Source organism: Pan troglodytes, chromosome 4, assembly GCF_028858775.2.
Source record: "Pan troglodytes isolate AG18354 chromosome 4, NHGRI_mPanTro3-v2.0_pri, whole genome shotgun sequence".
Lineage (NCBI taxonomy): Eukaryota > Metazoa > Chordata > Mammalia > Primates > Hominidae > Pan > Pan troglodytes.
In genome coordinates, this window is record NC_072402.2 from 144054697 (window position 1) to 144077008 (window position 22312).

Consider the following 22312-nt stretch of genomic DNA (forward strand, 5'->3'; position numbering starts at 1 on the left):
TAAGTTCATGTTTCTATCCCCAGCTTAGAAATAAAACATTATAAAAAGCAGTTGAACCTCCACAGTGATATTCTTTTCCCTAACCTTGTCCTCGAAGGAGCCACCATACTGCCTGGTGTTCATCAGTCTTACCCTTGTCTTTATACTATATGTATGTATCCATAGACAATAATAGCATTTTTCACATTTTAAAATTGTATATAAATGGCATCAGACCAAATATATCCTTCTGGGAATGGACTAATTGAGCTCATCAGGATATGTGAAATATTTTTTCCCCATTGATACATGTGGGAAAAATTTAAGCTAATTTTTGGCATCAAGCGATGGATTTTTCCAGGAAATTTGAAAGTCAAAAGGAGTGGTGCCAAGGGTGGGGGAGTACGCTTCTGTAATCCCAGACCAGGTTAGACCTCCCTGTTATGGACTTTCATCACACCCTGTTCTTCTCTGCAATGTGTAATCACAGTGCTTTTGATTATTTTTATTTAATGATAAAATAATAAATAATTATGTCATGTCTGTCTTTCCTGCTAGAACGTAAGCTCCCTGAGGGCAGAGACCATGTTATGTCTTGCTCACTGCTGTATCCCTTGTACTTAGCCCATGCTTGGCATACGGCAGGCAGATACATGCAAGATGCTTTATTGCCCACAGTATACAACTCAGATTCTTCAGAATTGCATGCAAGGTCTTTTGTGATCTGGTTCCCATTTCCATCTCAGGACCTAGTTCCTGCTCCTCCTGTCACCTGACCCTTGCCCCTCTGCCTCCTAAAACACCTGCGGATCCTGAGCTCTCTTGGGCCTCTTGCTTTTGCACATGCTGTCCCCTCAATCTGGATTCACCTGCCTTTGTTTGCCCATCGAGCTGCCTCTCATCCCTCAAGGCTCATCTGAGATGGCACCTCCTGTGAATGGCACCTCCTTCAGTAATGACTACAGGCAGAGCACCGTGCTCGTCCTCTGTGTTCCCACGTCACCATCAAATTCCTCTAGGACTTGATTAATTAATTTGTTGAAAAATATTTACTGTGCTCTTATGCAAGTCAGGTCTTTGTTCTAGAGACACAGAGATGAACCAGATATTGTCCCAGTTTACAAATAAGTCAACAGGATCTAGGAAGGAAATGCATGGGGTGATGTGGCAGGGTCATTGGGTAGTCTTCTTGAGGGAGGGTAGTTGAGGAAGACATGTCTGAGGGGCTGACATTTGAGCTGACATCTACAAGGATATGAGACTGGGCATGGTGGCTCACACCTGTAATCCCAGCACTTTGGGATACTGAGGCAGGCAGATCAGCTGAGGTCAGGAGTTCGACACCAACCTGGCCAACACGGCGAAACCCTGTCTCTACTAAAAATAAAAAAAATTAGCCAGGCATGGTGGCAGGCGCCTGTAATCCCAGCTATTCAGGAGGCTGAGTCAGGAGAATCACTTGAACCCGGGAGACGGAGGTTGTAGTGAGCTGAGATTGCGCCACTACACTCCAGCTTGGACAACAAGAGCGAAACTCCATCTCAAAAAAATAAAAAAATGAAAGAATGTGAGCAAGTCAGTCATGTGAAGGGCTGGTGGCAATATTTTCCAGAATGCATGTCCCATGCCCATTCCCTGTCCCTAAGGCTAGGAATTGCATATAATTTATCTGCTTCCTCCTCAATACCTGGCATAGTGCTCAGCATACGGCAGGTGCTCAGTATACGGCAGATGCTCAGTATGACCATCAAAGTATTTAATGAATAAATGAACCAAATTATTTTGACTTGGAATGAAACTTAGTTATCAAACTTGCAACAGCCTTACCTCCAATGAAATATTTACATCAACCCAAATCAGGTCCTTCTCATGTGCTAATAGCTGTGGGAAGAAAGGAATTCCACTGAACACTGAGAATAGGTGATACCCAAGTGAGAAGAGAAAGGGATTTGCATCATTTTTTTGTGTGCTTCTATTAAAGCTACCCTATGCAGGTGCTTAGCACCAGGCTTGGCAAAGCCTGGCCCCATAGTTACAGACTTGTCATTAACATTTCCACAGCATTAAAGATAATTATCCCTGATGAAATGGTTAGCATGTGCCAGGCATGGTCTTGTTTAATCCTCACAAAATCCTATTATTATTTCCATTTTACAAATGAGAACATGGAGACTTATCAAGGCCTTACAGACAGTAAGGATAAAATGGGCTTGCACTCTGATGTGTCTCACTGGGAAGCCTGTGCTCTTAACCCCATAGCCCAGGGTCAGCTTCAGGTGTGCAAACTGGGGTTGCACAAGGTCCTGTGCTTAGAAGGGGCCTGTACCTGATTAAATGCTCTGCTGTTGCTATCTGGAAATTCTTAATAATTTCTGAACAAGGGGATCCACTTTTTTTTTTTTTTTTTTTTTGAGGCGGAGTCTGGCTCTGTCACCCAGGCTGGAGTGCAGTGGCACAATCTCGGCTCACTGCAAGCTCCGCCTCCTGGGTTCACGCCATTCTCCTGCCTCAGCCTCCCGAGTAGCTGGGACTACAGGCTCCTGCCACCACGCCTGGATAATTTTTTGTATTTTTAGTAGAGATGGGGTTTCACCGTGGAAATTATGGTCTCGATCTCCTGACCTCATGATCTGCCCTCCTCAGCCTCCCAAAGTGCTGGGATTACAGGCATGAGCCACTGCGCTCAGCTGGATCCATCTTTCATTATTCACTGGGCCCTGCAAATTATGTAGCTGGGCCTGCCTATACCCACCCTGTGTCTGGCGTCAACATATCAGGTCTGGTGAGCATCCTGATTTTTTGATGACCCTGTTCAAATGCTGTATGCAGTGAAGTCCAAAAGACAAACTCTTTTCTTCAAGATCTACATGCTCAAGTCTAAAAATACATAAGCCTTTTTTCTGATGATAAAAGTAATATAAGCACTGGAGGTAGTAGTCGAGGGGACTATAGTTTTATATATAGTGGAGAAAGATTTTACAAGGAGAAAGTTAATTATGTTGAGTGTATAAAGCCCTGTGTCTTCTGTATTAACTTTTATATCCTGCTTATAAATTTCCTTATCCTTAGAATGATTTTTAGACTCACTCTGAGATGGATACCTGAAGAGAAAACCCAAGAATCTTCATCACCCGGGGGAATCTCGGTTATACTTGTAGTTTACTTTCGTTCATTAAATGCTAGATAAGCATCTCTGACTTCTTACTTAAATAGTAATTCATTTGTGTTGTGAAATATTCGCATTCTTCCTGGCAAACACCCACCTCATTTGGAGAAGATGAGTTAGCTTATATCTTGCACATTTCTTCTGCCTTCTCCAAATCTAGCCTGTCCACCCTCAGCCTCCTTCCCTTTGCTAAAGCTGAAGCTAGCCCCAGTGGGGTTTACCACTTGATCTCTCCTGCTGGTGATCCCTGGGCCCTTTCTTGCCATGAAAGGACTCATATTGTGGAGGCTGCAGTGTTGTGGCTGGTCAGGTAACTTCTGTTACTTAGCAACTTTCTCCAGCTTTGTTAAGTTGGGCTGTTCAATCTCCTTAATGAATAAGAGCATCAAGCCAGGTAATTGATGCCTGGACGTTTAGCTCATGAATAATTGACTGTCTGGGTAATCCTAGATACATTTCCTCGATCAGATTGTACAATGGAACAGTCATGTCATAGTCAGTGTCAACTTTTTTTTTTTTTTTTTTTTTTGTCCTAATCAGTTTTATGATGTCAGAAATCTGCTTTCTTGACCCACAGGCTCAGGTGAACAATGGAAGCAGTGATCCTCCCAAAGCCAGGACATGCTTCCTCTTTCCTCCACAAGAGCTCAGCATTTCCCCTTTAGTTTGGGCTTAGAAAAGTTTCAGCTCTTTTTGTTTATCTTTTCAGGTATCTTTTCCCACATACATCGGGAAGGCAATGTGGTCTAACAGGGAGGAGGGGACTGGGAATTGGGTTTCCTGGGCAATGCCAATCACTTACTCTGCAGCCCCAGGCCAAACTTTGCTTGTCTGACTCACTTATTCATTTATTCATTCATTCAATACACATATTGAGTATCTCCTGTGTGCTAGGCACTGGAGATTTCATGACAAACAAGGTTAGCCTTGTCTGCTTTCATGGAGCTTATATTCTAGTGAGAGCTCACAGGTGATTTAAAGAAAAAGTAAACCAGTAAAGAAACAAGTTATTTTCAGGTAGTAGTAAGTGCTAGGTTGAAAAGTAAGAATGAAGTAATGGGATAGAAAGTGACTGACGCGGGGATGGGGTAGATGGAAGTTAATTTTGATCAGTGGTCAGGGAAGGTCAGGGAAGTCCTCTCTGATGAGGTGACATTTGCTAAGAACTGAATGACTAGGAGGAGCCAGCCACGGGAAAAAGTGGAAGAAAGAAGATTCTAGATAGTGGACCATGAAGGCAAAGGTTCTGAGACGGGAATGGGGTTAGCATGTTTGAGGAACAGAAGGAAAGCCACAGAACAATGGGACCATGCTGTGTGGCAAGGTTGATGTCCATATTGGCCACTCACCTTTGATACCTCCTAAGACCACAAAAAAATCTATGTGACCTCCCCGGTCAGTCATGGGGACCTGAAAAGGGGATATGGATGGAGCTAAACTTTTCAAAATATATGCCTCACTGATGGTACAGACAGTGACTCTCTTCATATACAAAATTCTGATATTGTCAAAGTTCAACTCAGGTTAATCGATTTATTCAGTATATATTTATTGAGCTCTAGGCAGTTTTTGTGGCAGTAAGCATACAGAAATGTCTAAAGCCAAGTCCCTGCTCTCATTAAGCTTATATTCTATTAGGAAAATAGACAATAGACTACTAAATAAAATATAGCTATAAGGTATATAAGATGATGAGTGCTTTAGAGAAAAATAAAACAGGAGAGGAAATGTGGGAAGGTTTCGCTGACAAGGTGACATTTGACCTGACACCTGAAGGAAGTGTGACAGTGAGCCATGCATCTATCAGGGGGAAAAACAAACCTCCCTGCCACCTGCCTACCTCTAGTCTGAGTTCTGCCTCTTTTATGAGACTTTTCTCTTTTTTTTTTTTTTTTTTTTTTGAGATGGAATCTCGTCTTATTGCCCAGGCTGGAGTGCAGTGGCATGATCTGGGCTCACTGCAACCTCTGCCTCCTGGGTTCAAGAGATTCTTGTGTCTTAGCCTCCCAGGTAGCTGGGATTACAGGCGTGTGCCACCACTTCCAGCTAATTTTTGTTTTTTAGTAGAGATGGGGATTCACCATGTTGGCCAGGCTGGTCTCAAACTCCTGGCTTCAAGTGATCCACCTGCCTCAGCCTCCCAATGTGCTGGGATTACAGGCACCTGGACCTTTTTAATAAGACTTTTAATCAAAATACTTATCACTGTCCTGCTTAAAACCTTGCACGGCACTTAGAACAAAACATAAATTGCTTACCATGGCTTTTAAAGTCTTATTTAATCTCTTCAATTCTCCAAACTCATCTCCCTTTCCTCTCCTTCTTGTTCTGTTGGCTCCAGCACAGTGGCCCTCTTCCTGATCCTTGAGCATGCAAACCCATTTCCATTTTGAGGAGCAGCCCTAACTGTTCTGTCTGCCTAGAAGACTCTTCCTAAAGATTGCCTTATGGCTGGTTCCTTCTTCCCATTCAGGTCTTCTCAACTCAAAGGTTTGCCTGACTCACCCAAGCCCTTTGGCCCCTCTCCACCACATAGCCATCCCCCACTCATAGCAGTTATCAAAATCTCTCTGATCAGGAAGAGTTACCACTTAATCACAAATGATGCAGTCATTTCCTTCGGCAATGAAACTGGCCGGTTATGTATAATGTGCTCTTTGGAGAAAAAGGAGGTTATAAATGTGAAATGAAATGTAACAGAGTACCTATCTACCATATTGTGAAGTTTACAACCCCTTAGAATACGACATCCATTTCCAGAGCCTTCTATTTACCACCAGACTTGGTTCTGAATTTTAAAAGACTCAGTTGCAAGTGCATGCAAAAGTTTCTACACTGCTCAGGAAGATGCAAGAGCAGAAAAAATGGATAAATTACCCTTCTAACAGAAAGAAAACAAAGTCTGAAAAAATCATAGAGAAGAGCTTCTAGGTTCTTCATATTTGTAATTTACTAGAACTTAGATGCTAAGCCCCACGAGTGGGTCAGACTTTCATTGTCTTGTTTGTTAGATTTTTTAAAAGTTGTTTGAGAAATATAATACATTCTAGATAAATATACATGGGAAGAAACAGAATGGGGTGGTATTTGCTGTAAGTATTTTGTTTTGTTTGTGAAGTGATGAATAGTAAGGGGACAGCAAGTCTGAAAAGCCCCTCTGGGCTAATGTGTTAAAATATGTCAAGGTCGAATCATGTCAAAAGCTGACATAATCTTTCACTCCAGTTCACCCCAAATGGCTTAAACCAGACAGAAGACATGGGCCTTGGAATGTGAGGTGTCCACCACCACTGCCACCCTCACCAACAATCCACCGTCTTCAACTCCCACACAGGAATTCACTAGGTCAAAATATCTTGATTCCCCAGGCTGGCAACTTTCAGTAGTGCTGTGTTTAAGGCTACAGGACAAGCAAAAAACAAAGCCAAAAACAAAAAACAAAACCCCACAGATGATAGTGAAATAAAGAGGTAACTGTATAAGTTCCTCTTAAACCTACTTTTTGGTGATACATTACCAGAGGCTGGGAAAGGAAGGAGCTTTAAAAAAAGAGAGCTGTTTAGTTTCTCCTTCGTAAGGAGTGCCTACCACCTCTGGCCCCCCAAGGAAGAGAAAGGATTGTGTTTGTGTGAAGAAGGCTTTATCTGCCCTACATCCAACTGAGATGGCCACTCAGTTTGGCCTGCTGGAATGAACTCAATGAAGCAAGAGTGACAAGATGACTGATCTTTGTCCCCAAGCCTCTCCACCCCTAGCCCACCAGGTGAACACACTCTCCCTCCATTTCCAAAGGTTCAACCATGAATGAGACATCACTGTTATTTCCAACTTGGTTCATTTTTTTCCTTTTCAAATTCAAGAGACCCATCAATTATTTAGGACTCCATGATGATCTCAGGCACTGACACCTCCCTCGGTCTTCATGGCTTTTCTGAAGGGAAACCATCTGGCCTTCCTTAACTTGTTCATCCCTGGGCTTCTCTCCCTGCTCGTTAAGGTGTGGCAGCCACGGAGAGAGCCAAAACCATCAATATTTCACAGCCGTAATTAAAGTAAGCTGAGAGCTGTCAGCCTCTTGCAACTGACTCCCTTTTCCAAAACAAGCACGTGGCATTTTGAGCAGGGGGCACAGAGGGAGAAATGGGCCGTTTGGCTAAAATTGGGGTGGAGGAGTGAGAGAGCCCAGCATTTCATTTAACAGGACCTCCTGGAGTTATAAACCTGCCAGACTGGAGCAGCAAATTCCTTGGCCCTGCAGGGCTGGCAGAGAAGGGGGACTGGCCTCTCAGGCTCTCTTTTGACAACTCTTGAAAGGGACTAGAAGTTGGGCAGTGGGGAAAGGCAGCTGATCTGCATCCACCAGTCTAGTGGGAATTAATCCTGGGACCTCAGCAAATGCTTCCCAAATCAAGGGGCAGGGAATGGGTGGGTGAATTATGGTGCCCATCTCTTCGAGACTGTCTGCCCCATCTCACGTGGTCCCCTAGTACCAAGACCCACGCCACCATCCAACCAGGCAGGCAGGGAAGCCGGGAGGCCTGTGATTTATACATCTATTAATTACCTCCAGCATGGAAGAACTGCCTATAAATACAGTGGCACTTTAGATAAAACTTTCATGCAGCTATTTAGATCCTTTAAAATATAAATGATTTCCTCTAAATTTTTTATCATAAATCAGGGCATGGAGCTAGGCGACAAGACGCCGATTTCCCCCCTGATGCGAGCAAAGCCTTCACTTGTTATCTCTTTTTCTTTTTCTTTTCTACCTTTCTTTTTCTTCTTCTTTTATTTTTTATTTTTATTTTTATTTTTATTTTACAGAGGCTGGTTAATGGCTCTGCTTCTCTTTGCTGAGTCCAGGGCTTAAGGGGGAGGTCAACAAGTGGCAAGAAGTTTTGCTTCTTTTTCCTGGAGACTGTGTACTATGTGGCAAAAGCCTGTGGTCTCTGATCAGCAGACCTGAGTTCAGATTCTATCCCTACCACTTATTCAGTGTGACATCTTGGAGCTCACTTCACTTCTCTGAGCCTTAGTTCTTCCCTCTGTAAAAAAAAGGGAGTAACAGTACCTACCTTATAGATAGGGTTCTGTGAAAATTAACTGACAGAATGTACAGAACCAGCACCTGAATAAGAGCTCATGAAGCAATGAGGTGTGTACTGGTAGACAAGTCACTTCACCTCTCTGAGCTTCAGTTTCCTTATCTACAAAGAAAGGCTGAGGGGGTAATGTTCACTTCTAGGGAGTTATTGCGAGGGCTGAATAAGACAACAGCAGACTCTCCACTTCTTTCAGCAAGAATCATGTGGAACTCATTCATCACTGTATGCCCAGACCTAGAATGTGCTAGACATAGAGGAGGTCAGTGAGTATTTGAAGAATACATGAGGCAAGAGAGCTTTACTTGTAGAAGACCTTACAGAACCATCAGAACTTGATTTCCACTTATGATGATGGGTTTGGCTTCCACCCTCTTTCCCAGATCCACACTTAGAATGTTGACTTATCTCCACCAGAGGGGACGATGGAGCCTGTCTCCCTAACCCTCTTGTAGTGATGAGGAAACTGAGGCTCAGAGCCCATGAGTGACTTGTCTAGGGTCACCCAGCAGGTTAGCCATGTACCCATATTTGAATCCACACCTCCAGTGCTCTGTCCACCACCTCTTAACATTCAAGCCGGCTGGGTAAGAGAAATGGCCTAATTCTTTGGCCACAGAAGAGATGAAAACCCACTAGGTCACATGGGGAATTGACCTTACGGCTTTGAACTTTAAGATGTCTCTGAATTGCAGAAGAGGAGAGCAAAACCAGTTCTCATCTTCCAGGATGGACTCATTGAGTCCAGATAGCACAGAGCTAGCCATGCTGCTGATGACACAGATATTCTCAAGTCTAGAGCTCAAAGATGAACACACAGCAGGACCTATGGATGGAGGGGGGAGAATAAAACAGCCAAGCACTGAATATAGGAAATGATTAGAAATAGTCTCCTCAGCAACGGCACCTCAGATCCAAACAATTGATCCTGATTCTCCATGAAGCGGCAGAATAAATCCAGAAAAGTTGGGAACCTTTCTCTTCCACTCTGGACCTTGACAACCCAATTCCTGCACAGCCATCAGAAAGCTCCCAGTTCACTCACTACACTCCAGCCATTCGAGCCTTCTTGCTCTTCCTTGAACTTCCTGAGCTGGCTCCCACCTCAGGGCTTTTGCCTGTGCTGTTCATTATGTCTTCCATTTTATCCTTCAGGCCTTGGCTTAAAGGTCACTCCTTCCTTTTCTACCCATATATTCTCGATTCCAGCGCTCTGGTTTATCTTCTCTGTAGCAATTATCACTATCCAAGGCTATCTTTTTTATTCCTTACCTTCTGCAGAAGCCTCAGCTCCATGGGGGTATGAGGGGCTGAGGTGAGTGGGAGGTGGGAGTGAAGTGAGTGGAGTGAGGGGTTGTCTGTCTTGTTTATAGCTAAATTCCTCTCTCCTATCATGGTGGCTGCCTTATAGTTGCCCAATAAATATATGTTCAGTGAAAGAATGTAACTGGGAAGGTGTATCAGAGATCCCTCGGCTGGGTCCACTCATTTTTTCAGATGGGGAAACTGAGGAGGCAAGAACCTGTTTGGAGTCCTACTGCCTGAGTCCCAGGGCTGTGTCCATGGCGGGGCATCTAGGGGGAAGGGGCGGGCTCCTGGCACGTGCCGAGCCCTCACGGATGCTCAGCCTCTGGCCCCTGAATCCCTCTGGGCGTCTCGGATCCTCTGAGCCCCTTTGCAGACAATGCAAGGCAGCGGCCAACAGACGAGTCCCGCAGCAGCTGCGCAGGCGGCGAGTACATGTGAGAAGTTTGTGAAAGGAGACCAGAGAAAGGGAGAGGAAGGCAAGTCAGGCGGCTGCAAACACCTGGCCAGGCAGCCCCGCCAGCTGCCTCGCTGCGCGATGGCATCTTGAGCTCGGGCCCTCCTATCGGGGCCATATCCCATTCCACCCTCCCTGCCCCTTTTCCAACTCTCCAATGTGGGGCTTGGGAATGAAGGTGGGTGGGGGTAGCTGCTGGCTTCTCCAAGTGCAACCTGTGCCCGGAAGCATGCCTGGAGCCTGGCCAGCCTCCGGAAGCAAGAAGAGAAGTAAAACCTGCTCACCCTACTCCCTCGGACCCTGGGCTTGGGAGATGGAATAACTAGTGCCAGCCCAGGATGTTAGTTAGGACTAACCTGAGCTCCAGAATCAGATAAACCAAGGCTCCCATCCCCATGCTACTACTGCCTAACTGTGTGGCCTTGGGCAACTTACTTAGTCTTTCTATGCCTCCTTTTTTTCATCTGTAAAATGGGGATAATGATATCAACCTCACAGGCTTGATTTGGAGACTCAGTGTACAACACTTCCAAAGCATCTAGCTCAGAGCCTTGTACATAGGAACCACTCCATAAATGGCCCTTCTTGTCACCATCATCATGGACACCCCCCTGGCCAGAGTTCATTAATTCAACATGAATTACATCAAGCTCTTAATGTTGCCTGGCCTGTAGACACGGGCACTGGAAACACAGACAGTTCTTCAAGGAACAGAGATCATAAAACATCACGTTCTTACTAAGAGATAATAAGGGAAGATGCAAAAGACATTGGAAGCTCAAAGAAGGAAAACTCTCTTTGAGTCTCCATGAAGCTTACATAGTTAGGGCAGGATTTTAAAATAATAATAATAATAATAATAATAATAATAATAATGATAATAATAATAATGATCCAGGTGACAAGGGTATAGACTAAGTTTTCAAGTTGAGAGTCCCAGATCCTCTGCATCCAAAATCATGGATGTCTATTAAAAAGCACGTTAGTTTTTGAGGTCAGCATCTCTGGGTGTGGGCCTGTGGTGCTATATTTTAAGAGGTTGCAGATGATTCCTACACATACTAAAATTGAGAACCGCTGGCCCACAGGAAAATGCATCTGCCCCCAGGCCCCTACCCACTTTGCATCTCTACAAGGCTAGTCCTTCTGGAGGATATGGTGCTTTGTGCCCTGACTTCACCTTACATGTGGCAAATCTATGTCCCTACTAGACTCTGAGCTCCTGAAGCAGTGTCTTCTGTATCTTCAAGGCCTTCCACAAGACTCTGCTGTTAGTAGGTATTTGGAAATGCTTATCGAATGGGGAAAATTCTTCCTTCAATGCCACTTGCATAAATGCCCACATAGTCCTTACATGGACCTTCACATATTTTGTTTGGCCCATAAATGGTATGAGTGTGTGTGTGTGTGTGTGTGTGATTGTAATTTAATGCCGTGGTGGTGGTGGGGGGTGGGTAAGTGCTCTCTAGTTTACCACAGTTTCAATCTTTCCTTTTATCCACCCAGATAAAGTTGCTCAATTTTATTTTACTAGTTTTGCACCTTATAGAATTTAAGTTTACAAATTCTGGAAAGCATAGAGGCTGTTACAAATTGCTGTCTAAGGCTGTCCTTCCAATTGCTTTTTCTATGGTCTTTTCCCTCTTTTCTTCTCCAGTCTCCAGTCTGTTATCTCCAAGGCCTTCTCAAAAAGACTGGTCCTTAAGGATGGGTGTTGTCTTACCGCTGGCTGCCTAGAACTGCCAGTAGACCTTCTTAGAGGGGAAGATGGGAAAAACCCTAAAACACATGGGACCAGACACAGGTGTGTTTCTTGATTTGTGATCCTAATGCCTGGGGATGCTGGAGTAGGGGCGGGTAAGGTGAAGGTCAACATTGGAGGCATGTGAGGACCAGTTAGTTTTGCTGTGTTTCTGACTCATGCCTGACCTCTATGCTGGCCAGTATCTCCCAGACCCCTGAGAGGACAGAGCAGAAAAAGAGAATGGATATGAATCCTTTCTCTCCCAGTTTCTAGGGGTTCAGCTTCACAGACAACTAGGGTATTATGGAATGAGTATGGGTCTCAGGGCATCATGGGACCAGGCAAAATACAGACCAGTGTATCCCTGTGTTTCATTCCCCTTTTCCCTTTGGGCTTCCAGCACTGGGAAGAAAACAAAGACTGGTCTTAAATCCTAGTGAGTGATAAAATAGTGCTGCATTCAGCTCTGGGGAGTTGAGTGTCCCTGGAGATAAATTCCTGACATGCTCAAAGTATGTTTCATTCAAATTAACCAGAATGATAGTCTTGTTAAAGCTGGAAGTCTTGTTAAAGCTTAGCAATCATCTTATACAGCCCACTCCTTGTAGGTAAACTGAGGTCCAGTCAGGTTCACCCATACTCCGTGTCAGAATGCAGCCCCAAATCCAGCCCTCCTGCAGCCCATAGTTCTGATGTGTATTCTGCACTTCTAGAATCCTGCCACCCTTATGCTCTGTGTCTTGTTCATGAATCTACCTCCCTTCTACTGCTTGGCAAGTTTAGAGTTAACTTTCTGAAGTGAATATTAGACTGGTGACTCCTTGAGTGCCAGGATGGATTCTGATTCACATCTGTGTCCCAGCCTTTGGCATGGGGTCTGGCACAATGCAGATGTTGGGTGAATGGAGAGCAAGGATCCACAGTATGCACGTGCAGACAAACCGGGTTCCAGGAGGATGACTTGGGCCACCCCCACTCTCACATGCTTTCTCTTTAAGTTGAGGAAGAAGAGAGGAACATGTATTCAATGATATCAATGCGCCAGGCACTGTGCCATGTGCTTATGCCAGTGCATTCCTCACAACAATCAATGGGAAATAAATGATCACCCCCATTTTACAGATGGGGACACCGCAGTACAGAGAAGTTGAGAATATCTCGTGGTCTCAGCCAGCAAGAGGCAGAGGCGCATTTTGAATCTGAGGCCAGGGCCTGAGCCCTATGGCACCAGGTTGTGAGGGAGTTTACTGAGTACCAATTTCGTGGCTCAATGCTTTTCTTCTTACCCTAACTCTGAACGTCTTCACCAGAACCCAAGGAGGCAGACAGTAGTGCAATTCCCATTTAAGAGCCGCCGAAACCGAGGCTCAGAGGGCTTTAGCGAAAGGGTTGCCCTTGGCTCTAGGCACCTGGGCTGAGTCTTTTTCCCACCATCGCAGGGCGGGAACCAGCGGAGGGGGCTGGCTCGGATGGGGAGAAAAGCAACTGGAGGGCGCCGAGAGGAAGAGGGAGCCCGGATCTGTCAGGGCGTCCTCTTGGACTAAGGGATGTTCCCCTAAACCACACCACCCCACCTCGTTCAGATTCTGGGAAACCCGGCACGCACATACCCTGCACAATAACAGGCAGGGTGAGGTCTCTAAGCCCGGAAGATCGCTCTCTCAGCGGAGGCAGTGGCCCTGACGAGGGGGTACAGCTGCACGCGCGGGGTTTCTCTCCGAACCGGAGTGCAGCGTAGTCGCGGTCCAGGATTCCCCATCCATTATTCACGATGTTTACTAGAGCTGGGCAAGGGAGAGGAAAGAAGAGGGAAGTAGAGAGGAAAAGAGGCTAGGGGAGGTGGAGGCGGGCAGTGCTAACCTCGAGAGCCCTCAAGTTCCGAAACTTCGAGAAGGAAGACCAAGAGGCTAAGGCGCCTGGGAAGCAGCAGGCCGTCAGTAAATATTTGTAAGATGGATGGATAACTGGGTGAGTGAGTGAATGGGCAAATCATTAGCCCCTCTGATCCTTGTTTTCCTCATCTGTAAAACGGGATAACATCACCTACTCCATACGGTGGGTATGAGAATCCTATGGGCAAACTCTGAATTGTCTAGCACATATTAGGAACTCTTAAACGGTAGCTGTTGTCACGAGGAATGGGCTTGCAAGATCTGGCTGCCCAGCAGAAGTGCACTGAAGGACTCCCAGGCCTGGAGGGCCATCCTGAACAGTCGCTATTCTAAAAAAAATACTCCACAAGCTTCCTTAGACGGGAGGGTTGGAGGAAGAGTGGGCCAAGTTACCTCCCTCAAATAAAAGCAAGAAAGGCAAGCGTGGGGAGGAAGCCACTCCTGGACTGAGAAGGCAGTTACTGCCCCTACCTCTACCCTGGAGCGCGGTTGGGGGGGGGGGGCAGGAGGGGTCACCTGGGGCTCGTTCTGGCAGCCCCTCACCCTCTCCAGGGCCCGTCTGGGAGCTTGGAGGCGCCTCCTCGCTGCGCCGCGGGACCGGACTCTGGTGGACCGCTTGGGCGTGAGGCCAGGAGCGCCCTGGAAATGGGCAGTTTGGCGGCAGCCGGGCCGACGGAGTGTGTGTGTGTGTGTGTGTGTGTGTGTGTGTGTGTGTGGTGGAGAGGGGAAGTTGGAGTAAGGTCAACTTCCTGCCCCAGCTCAGCCCAGGGCTGCCCTTTTATCCTGGCAGTTCGAGCTGGGACAGGACAGAGAGGTTTGGGACTTTTGGGGTGGCATGCGGGAAGGGAAGTCCACGAAGAAGAAAGAATCGGAAAGGTCTGGCGGCTTGGAGCCAGCGGGGCGGGGCGGACTGGGAGAGGCCAGGCCAGGCCCGGGTATAAAGGCTGTGGAGGGGGCGGCCGCCGCGGGCGCAGAAAGGCGCGCGGCTAGCTGCTGTCTCTCCTCACCTCCCGGGCCGCCCCTGCGAGTCCCGGGCGCGTGAGCACGCCTGCGCGCGCCCGGGCCCTTCCTGGCAGGCTGCTTGTAAGATGAGTGAAGAAGCAGGTGGGGGAGAGGGGAGATAGCGAGCGAGAGGGCTAGGGGAGCGCGGGCGCTGAGCAGCGCTCACTTGGAGAGCGGCAAGCAAGCTAGACAAGCCTGATTCCATGTCCCCCGCTGCCACCCTGCCAGGAGCGCGAAGATGATGGCCATGAACTCCAAGCAGCCTTTCGGCATGCACCCGGTGCTGCAAGAACCCAAATTCTCCAGTCTGCACTCTGGCTCCGAGGCCATGCGCCGAGTCTGTCTCCCAGCCCCGCAGGTACGTAGTGGAGCATAATTACCGCTCTAAGGCACATTTTTTGACAGGCACTAGCTTCATGTTTTTTTCATGTCGCCCAGAACAATCGCCGCTGTCTGAACCCCTCTCCTTGTCTCCCCCGCGTTCTCTCCCGGCGCGCTCTCTCTCTCATTCATGTCTCTGATCCACACGTCTGTTCCAGCAGAGCCGCTGCCTCCGTATTAATTTTTATGACCTGGGCTTTGAGGAGAGGCATCTCGGTTGCTTGAAAATGTGTTTTAATCCTGTGTTGACAGTATTCCCTACTGACCGTGCTGTGCGCCTTCTCGCTTGCAGCTGCAGGGTAATATATTTGGAAGCTTTGATGAGAGCCTGCTGGCACGCGCCGAAGCTCTGGCGGCGGTGGATATCGTCTCCCACGGCAAGAACCATCCGTTCAAGCCCGACGCCACCTACCATACCATGAGCAGCGTGCCCTGCACGTCCACTTCGTCCACCGTGCCCATCTCCCACCCAGCTGCGCTCACCTCACACCCTCACCACGCCGTGCACCAGGGCCTCGAAGGCGACCTGCTGGAGCACATCTCGCCCACGCTGAGTGTGAGCGGCCTGGGCGCTCCGGAACACTCGGTGATGCCCGCACAGATCCATCCACACCACCTGGGCGCCATGGGCCACCTGCACCAGGCCATGGGCATGAGTCACCCGCACACCGTGGCCCCTCATAGCGCCATGCCTGCATGCCTCAGCGACGTGGAGTCAGACCCGCGCGAGCTGGAAGCCTTCGCCGAGCGCTTCAAGCAGCGGCGCATCAAGCTGGGGGTGACCCAGGCGGACGTGGGCGCGGCTCTGGCTAATCTCAAGATCCCCGGCGTGGGCTCGCTGAGCCAAAGCACCATCTGCAGGTTCGAGTCTCTCACTCTCTCGCACAACAACATGATCGCTCTCAAGCCGGTGCTCCAGGCCTGGTTGGAGGAGGCCGAGGCCGCCTACCGAGAGAAGAACAGCAAGCCAGAGCTCTTCAACGGCAGCGAACGGAAGCGCAAACGCACGTCCATCGCGGCGCCGGAGAAGCGTTCACTCGAGGCCTATTTCGCTATCCAGCCACGTCCTTCATCTGAGAAGATCGCGGCCATCGCTGAGAAACTGGACCTTAAAAAGAACGTGGTGAGAGTCTGGTTCTGCAACCAGAGACAGAAACAGAAACGAATGAAGTATTCGGCTGTCCACTGACTGCGGCAGGGTGCAGCGTCGGGAGCTGGGAGAGCCTAGTGCTCATCCCTCCCGGGTTCGGGGGATGGTTATCGGGAACTCTAAGGCGTTTCCTAGGCAGGTTAGGCTCTCTCCTCCGAAGCCACAGACTTTCCCCCTTTGTCCCGCCTGGTTGCCTCCGGCCTTCTCTCTCTTTCCTTTCTATTCCCACCAAAAAAAGTTTTGGCGCTGGGAAAATATTGCAGAAGGGCGGGCCTGAGTGTACTTGTGCTGTCCGTGGTGCTGAAATTTGTCCTCGCGCGGGGGCCGCACGACTTCAGAGCAGGAGCCCCAAAGCAGAGGACAGTGAATTGGCCCAACCGCCCGAAGCTAGGGTGAAAATGCCACTTTGCTAAGCGCGATTAGGCAAAGGGTGAAGGGATAAAAAGGAAGTGATCAATAATAACACAAAGTCTAGGATATCTAAGGGGGACACAAACATGCACTGGAGATTTATTAGAGTATATAAAATACATGTATGTTTCCAAAGGATAGCCTTATACTCCCTTCCTTGCCTAAATTCTATTCACCTTATCCTTTGGTTTGCCGTAAATTCTCATAAGGTAGCATGAAGATTAGGTTCAGGGAAAGTATGCAGGGAGTTGCGGGCTCCAAGTTGCCATTTTTTCGTGGTAAGTAGGGCTCCAAAACAGGTGGGCCCAGTCTGGCGACTGAAAATTCTGGGATCGCTTGGCTGTTTGTAAGCAGCTGCCAGCACCAGCTCCGGCCATCTTTCACGACCTACTGGTGTTTGAGGGGTAATTACTGCTTGCTGGAGAGCGGGAGTTTGTAGTGTTCATACCCGTTGAGGACTCTCTGACCTCAGCTCGCTGCCCTTGCCAGATTGCCAGCTCAGCGTGCAGTCGGCTGCTGGAAAATGACTGTAACTTCTCTGCATTATATGCAAGTCCTTTCAACACGTCTAACCTCCTTGCACTTTTGTTATTACTGTTGTTGTTAACATCGTTCATTACTATTATTTATTTAATTCTGCTTCTTTCCATTCCCTTTATGTGGGTGTCTTTCGGTGGAAGTTCACTTATAGTTTTGTGAGGGAAGAGGAGTGGGACCATGGGCCTGAACCCTTCTCACCCTGCCCCTCTAGCCCAAATTTTATTTTATTTTTTCGTTGTTTCATGTAGTTTGCGTGTTGCTGTGTGACCTTTGGTTTCATTCTCTGAATAGATACAAATAAAATATTAAGTTTTCTTTTCTCTTTACCCCTTGAATTAACTTCTAAAATAAATGCTTTATTTTTCAACCCGAATCAAAGTGGTTTTATTTTTTCTCAGAAGCTAAGGGGTACTAGCTTTGAAAAGGATTTAAAAAGGAGAACCCCAAAGGGTTGGGCTGTCAGTTTCTGCTGCCCAGCCCCCAGCCATCCCTTCTCCCCACTCCTCTTCCATGGCAGACTCACTTGGAGCTCCTCGTGGGAGACCCTGCGGCTTGTGTCTGAACTTGAGGTTTCAAGGCACTTCCTTCCATGCTTCCCTGCCTGCCATCATGAGACTCTGCTCAATTTGACTTAGCTAGTAAACTTTGAAGCCGGACTAATAGAAATTCGAGCCTCCAATGCCTCTGCTCACTGGCAGAACCATCCTGAGGCTATTTTCTTAATTTCTCTAAGCCTTCTCCAACAAGATTGCTTGTCTGCAGAATGAAGGGACCAACGCTTATTTCACAAGGTTATTGTCAGGACTAGGTAAGATTGTTTATTTAAGACGTCAACTAGTGCTTGGGTTTTGTAGGCAACAAATTATTTTAAAAGATTCAAAGGGCTTGAAAGGAGGTGAGATAATAGAGGCAAAGAGGGAGAAAAGTGTTCGCTGGGACACTCTAGTGGGACCCACTCGGAGTTCCAAATTCATCTGAAATTCTCATCCAGGTTGTTATTCACTCTGGGGTCCACCTCGGCTTCTTTGTGGGGGTACTGCTATAACCGCTGCAAAGCGCCTAGCATAGTGCCCTGTACATAGTAGGTGCTCCATAGACCCCAGCTCCCTGTTCTCTTTACGCTCCCTCTTTTTATTTGCGAGCTGTAGAAACGCCTTCCTGATTTAAAATTTAATGCTCCAAGTCCAGGAGTCATCTGCACATTTCCCTGCTTCGTCCTCAAAGAGTTGCGGGTCATCAAACCACGGGGCCGAAATTCGGAGCAGAGTGGGTTTGCCCTCCGCGCAGTGCGACACACCCTACCTCATAAGCTAACTTGCGGATCTCCCCCAGCTCCCTGGGCCTCAGCCCTTTACCCCCGCCTTGCACAACAGCCCCAGCGATTCCTCCACCTCCCTCTCCATCGGGTGTCCTTTAATAATAAATGCCCTTATGCCATTACATTATATTGTGGGTTTTGAAAATTTAAAATACGGCTGATGCAATATTAATTGCCTATAGTGGTATAAAACACAGGGCCGGAGCCCAGCCGGGCTGCAGAGGAGACAACCGTGAGCGTCCCGCGCCGAAGCGAAGCGCTCCAGAAGGACGCGCTTTTGCGGGCTGCAAGGTTTCCTGCAGGTAAGAAGAGCCTTCGCATTTTCGGGCTCGGGAGAGAACCGGAAATCTGCCTCCATCCTCTTTTCGAAAAGTTCTCTGCCGTTATTTATTTAGTCTTTTTTTTTTTCTTTTAATTGACAACTGCAAAAGTTTGGGAGACTTTTACGCAGAGGATGACAGGAGCTGCGTCCTGAGCGCAAGGTCTGCTCCAAGACGGTCCAGTAGCACTAGGTCCAGTCTCCGAGCCATGCCTCTGAGCCTAGTCTTCTTCAGGCGCCGGAGACCGTGATGCGCAGGAGTATTTTGACCAGTTCCTACGTGCAGGCCGGAGCTGCAGCCCGGTCAGCGAAGCGCTCCACCCTTTCCCTCCTCCTGAGTGCGCCGGATCGGCGCCGTCGCCTCACTCTTCGGCTTGCTCAGGAAGCAACTGGAGATGTGGTTTCCCCAGGATTGTGCAGTCGCCTTTGCCACTCGTCTGGCGGAGGCACAGACCTCTCGGGGGAGGGGAGGTGGTACTGGCAGGTCTGGGGTTTACACAAGGCTAGTATGCATCCGAACCGTGTGACCTTGGACAAGTCATATCGCCTCTCTAAGCCTCTGCTGCCAGCTGTAAAACTTCCCCAAATTTATTTTGAAGAGTAATTGAGGGTGTTTCCTAAGATCACCTGGAGCAGGTTTTCATTTTCCTAATTATGTCAGCTTGCAACACGCACGGTCCAAGACTCAGCTGAGAGTTTCTTTAACTTGTACCAAGAGAAAGTGAAGTCAGTATTTGGGGGTGTTTGCATGGAAACCTGCATCGGGCCTCCGGAGGGTGGGACTTTGAGAACTACCTGGCTGGAACAGGGGCTTCATCTAGAATGAGCTAGGCATACACATTCCAGCATGACTAAAGCCCTGGTAGGCAGAACTTGGTGGCAGGAGTCCTGGGCTCCTGAACGGTGTTATCTCTGGCCAGCGACTTCCTCTCTGTGTGCCTAAGTAGTCTCAGTTTTGTTCACTACTTCATGTCCAGCACTCTGCTCAAGGTCTGGCCTAGAGTGGCAGACACTAGATGTCTGTTGAATGAATGAATTAGGTTTTTGTTTTGTAAAATGAAAGCACCCCTTCCAGCCGAATCCTCTCTGGATTCAAGGGACTGTAGGGAGGAACAGAGCCATCAGGGATAGGCAAGTCTCCCTGGGAATGGGGATCGGGGCAAGGCGGTGGTCTGCATCACAGGCTTTCATTCAAGGTAGCCAGTGTCCTTCTTGTTTAAATAGAAGAGACTGTGCTTCACCCTTTGGTGGTTATGGGTACACAGGGGGTGCTCTGTGACATGGCCCTTGGAACCTAGAGGAAGAGCCAGGGAGGGGGGACCAGGGAGTGACCGCTGCCCTGCCCAGTGTGCCTGACGTTTGAGTTCCAGTTCTTTTACTTTCCTCCTGAGATGGAAACAGCTCCGGCTCTGGAATGGACACACCTGGGGTGGAATAACTGCTCCATCTCTTACTTAAGTGACCTTACTGCTCTGACCCTCAGTGTCCTCATCTGTAAAACTGGAAAAACTGGAAAAAAGACTCTCTCAGGATTGCTCTGATGATTAAATGAGATCACGTAAGGCCAGGGCCTGACACGTAGTAGGCATTAATAGATATTTCGTCGCTTTAAAACATTTTTTGTACTCAGAAAAGTGAAGGCAGTGTTGTGGGGCAAGCTCAGGGCTTGGAGTCAAGTGGAATCAACATTTTCCCTCTGTGAGCCACAGTCTGGTCAGGGTAGCAGTGCCTATCAGCTCTCGGAGTGGTTGTCACGGGCAAGACGGAAGCTTAAAAGAAACCGCTTTGCACCCTGTGCGTCCCAGCTACGCAAGGGACGAAGTATTCTCTCCCTGGGAGTGCCTGGTGCGAATACATAGCCCCCACTGAGAAGCTTGGCCCCGGTCAGCGGCTCCAGGAGCCCGGAACCTCCTCCCTGGCGGAATCCCGGGCACCATTCAGCCTTTTCGAAGGCTCCAGACTTCGCGCTGCTCTTCCTCCCGAGGAGGGGCGGGGCGCCAGAGGGCAAAGGAGAAGCAAGGGTCTTGGACTCCTCCTCCTTCCCAGCGAACGTCCCTTCCCCGCCCTGTTCCCAATTTTTGGCCCCGGCGCCAGAATGTTTGAGCCGAAGGGGCAAAACGCCTAAAAGCCGTGTTTATTTATTTATTTATTTATTTATTTTTATTTTTTAAATCGAAGAAGGCAGTGAGGCCTAGAGAGCGGGACGGACTTAGCTGGCTCCTTTTACCTAAAACAGCTCTTCTCCAATCACGCTATCACACCGCCCGTTTTCTTTCTTTCCTAGTCTTTAAGACTGCCTGATAGCACCTACCCAGTTCACCCCTGCCTCCCTGAACTCAACGCAGGGCCTCGCACAGAACAAGCGCTCCACAAATGTTTGCTGGATAAATGACTAGTGATGATATCTAAAACGTATGGCGGGATTCCCCTATGCGAGGTACTGTTCCTAGCGCTTTAGCGCATTCGTTTGTTAATTCCTAAACAACACCATGAGTAGGTACAATTTTTAATCCCATTTTACAGACGAGAACATAGAGGCACGGAGAGTTTATGTAACTTGCCCAGGACAAGTCGTGAACACAGCCATTTAGTGGAGAGACCTGGCAAAAACCCGGTGCCTTTGCTTCTTCCGTTCTCAAGTGAGATCACCTCTGGCTGGGGTGGGGAAGCGGACCGCCTGGGAGTGAAGGAGGAGCAGGTGAGTCCGATTTGGCACCAGATTAGGCAGCACGAGCAGAGGAGGTGGTGGGAGCCGAGAACGCCCGCTGTCCTCGCCGGGCTTCGGAGCCTTCACGCCTTTGTGTCCCGCGCGCCACTCGCGTCTCCCGTCCTGTCTGCGTGCGTCTGTTCGCGTGTTTCTCACTCAGCCCCTCTTAGCTTCCCTCCAGCCTCGCGGGCGCGAAACTCTGGCCCCCATGTGCCGGAGCGAGGGGGCCCGCGTCCCCGGGCGCGCGCAGACTCGCCTTCCCCTCATTCCTCTCTTCCGCCGAGCGGCGGGAGCCCCCGCGGTAACCCCGCCCCGGCGGGCAGACGGAGCCAGCGAGGACCCCGGCGGACAAATTAGTCTCCCCTTCGATCGCTCTTTTCCGATCAAGTCAGGTTTCCCTTGTTCCCCCGACGGCGCTTCCGCACTAGCGCGACTCCCAGGGCTCCCCGGCTGGGTCAGGGTTCGCCGGCTCCTCCCGGCGCCTCTGGATGGGGGCTTCCCTTCGGCTGCGTCCCGGCCTGAGGAGTCCCCTGGACCGCGGGAGGGGCGATTGCCGGGTCCGCGCGGCTCAGAATCCTCCCCACGCGTTGCTTATACTTTTCTCTGTAAACTGTCAGATTTCTGCCCCCTCCCTCAGTTCAGCCCTGCGCAGCCTTGCCTGCCACTGGAGGCAAACTGGGACAGAAACTGCGCTCGCTCTCTTTTTATAGACTGTATATGTAATTTAATATTTAAAAGATTTTGAGTTTTAGGATTACACACACACACATACAAAAATTCAAGTGTTCATCCTGGGAAAAGTCAGATTTTTGTTGGACTTCTTTATAGATATTTAGCAT

The 22312-nt window shown here is 48.6% G+C and overlaps 1 protein-coding gene across 1 annotated transcript; it reads left to right on the forward strand.

Annotated features, from left to right (window-relative positions):
• The first annotated feature begins 14611 nt into the window (after window positions 1-14611).
• On the forward strand, window positions 14612-17502 carry POU4F3 (POU class 4 homeobox 3). The gene is made up of 2 exons (XM_527063.6): window positions 14612-15005; window positions 15321-17502. The coding sequence occupies exons 1-2, from the start codon at window positions 14886-14888 to the stop codon at window positions 16215-16217; spliced, it is 1017 nt and encodes a 338-aa protein (XP_527063.1). The 5' UTR covers window positions 14612-14885; the 3' UTR covers window positions 16218-17502.
• Window positions 17503-22312: the final 4810 nt, after the last annotated feature.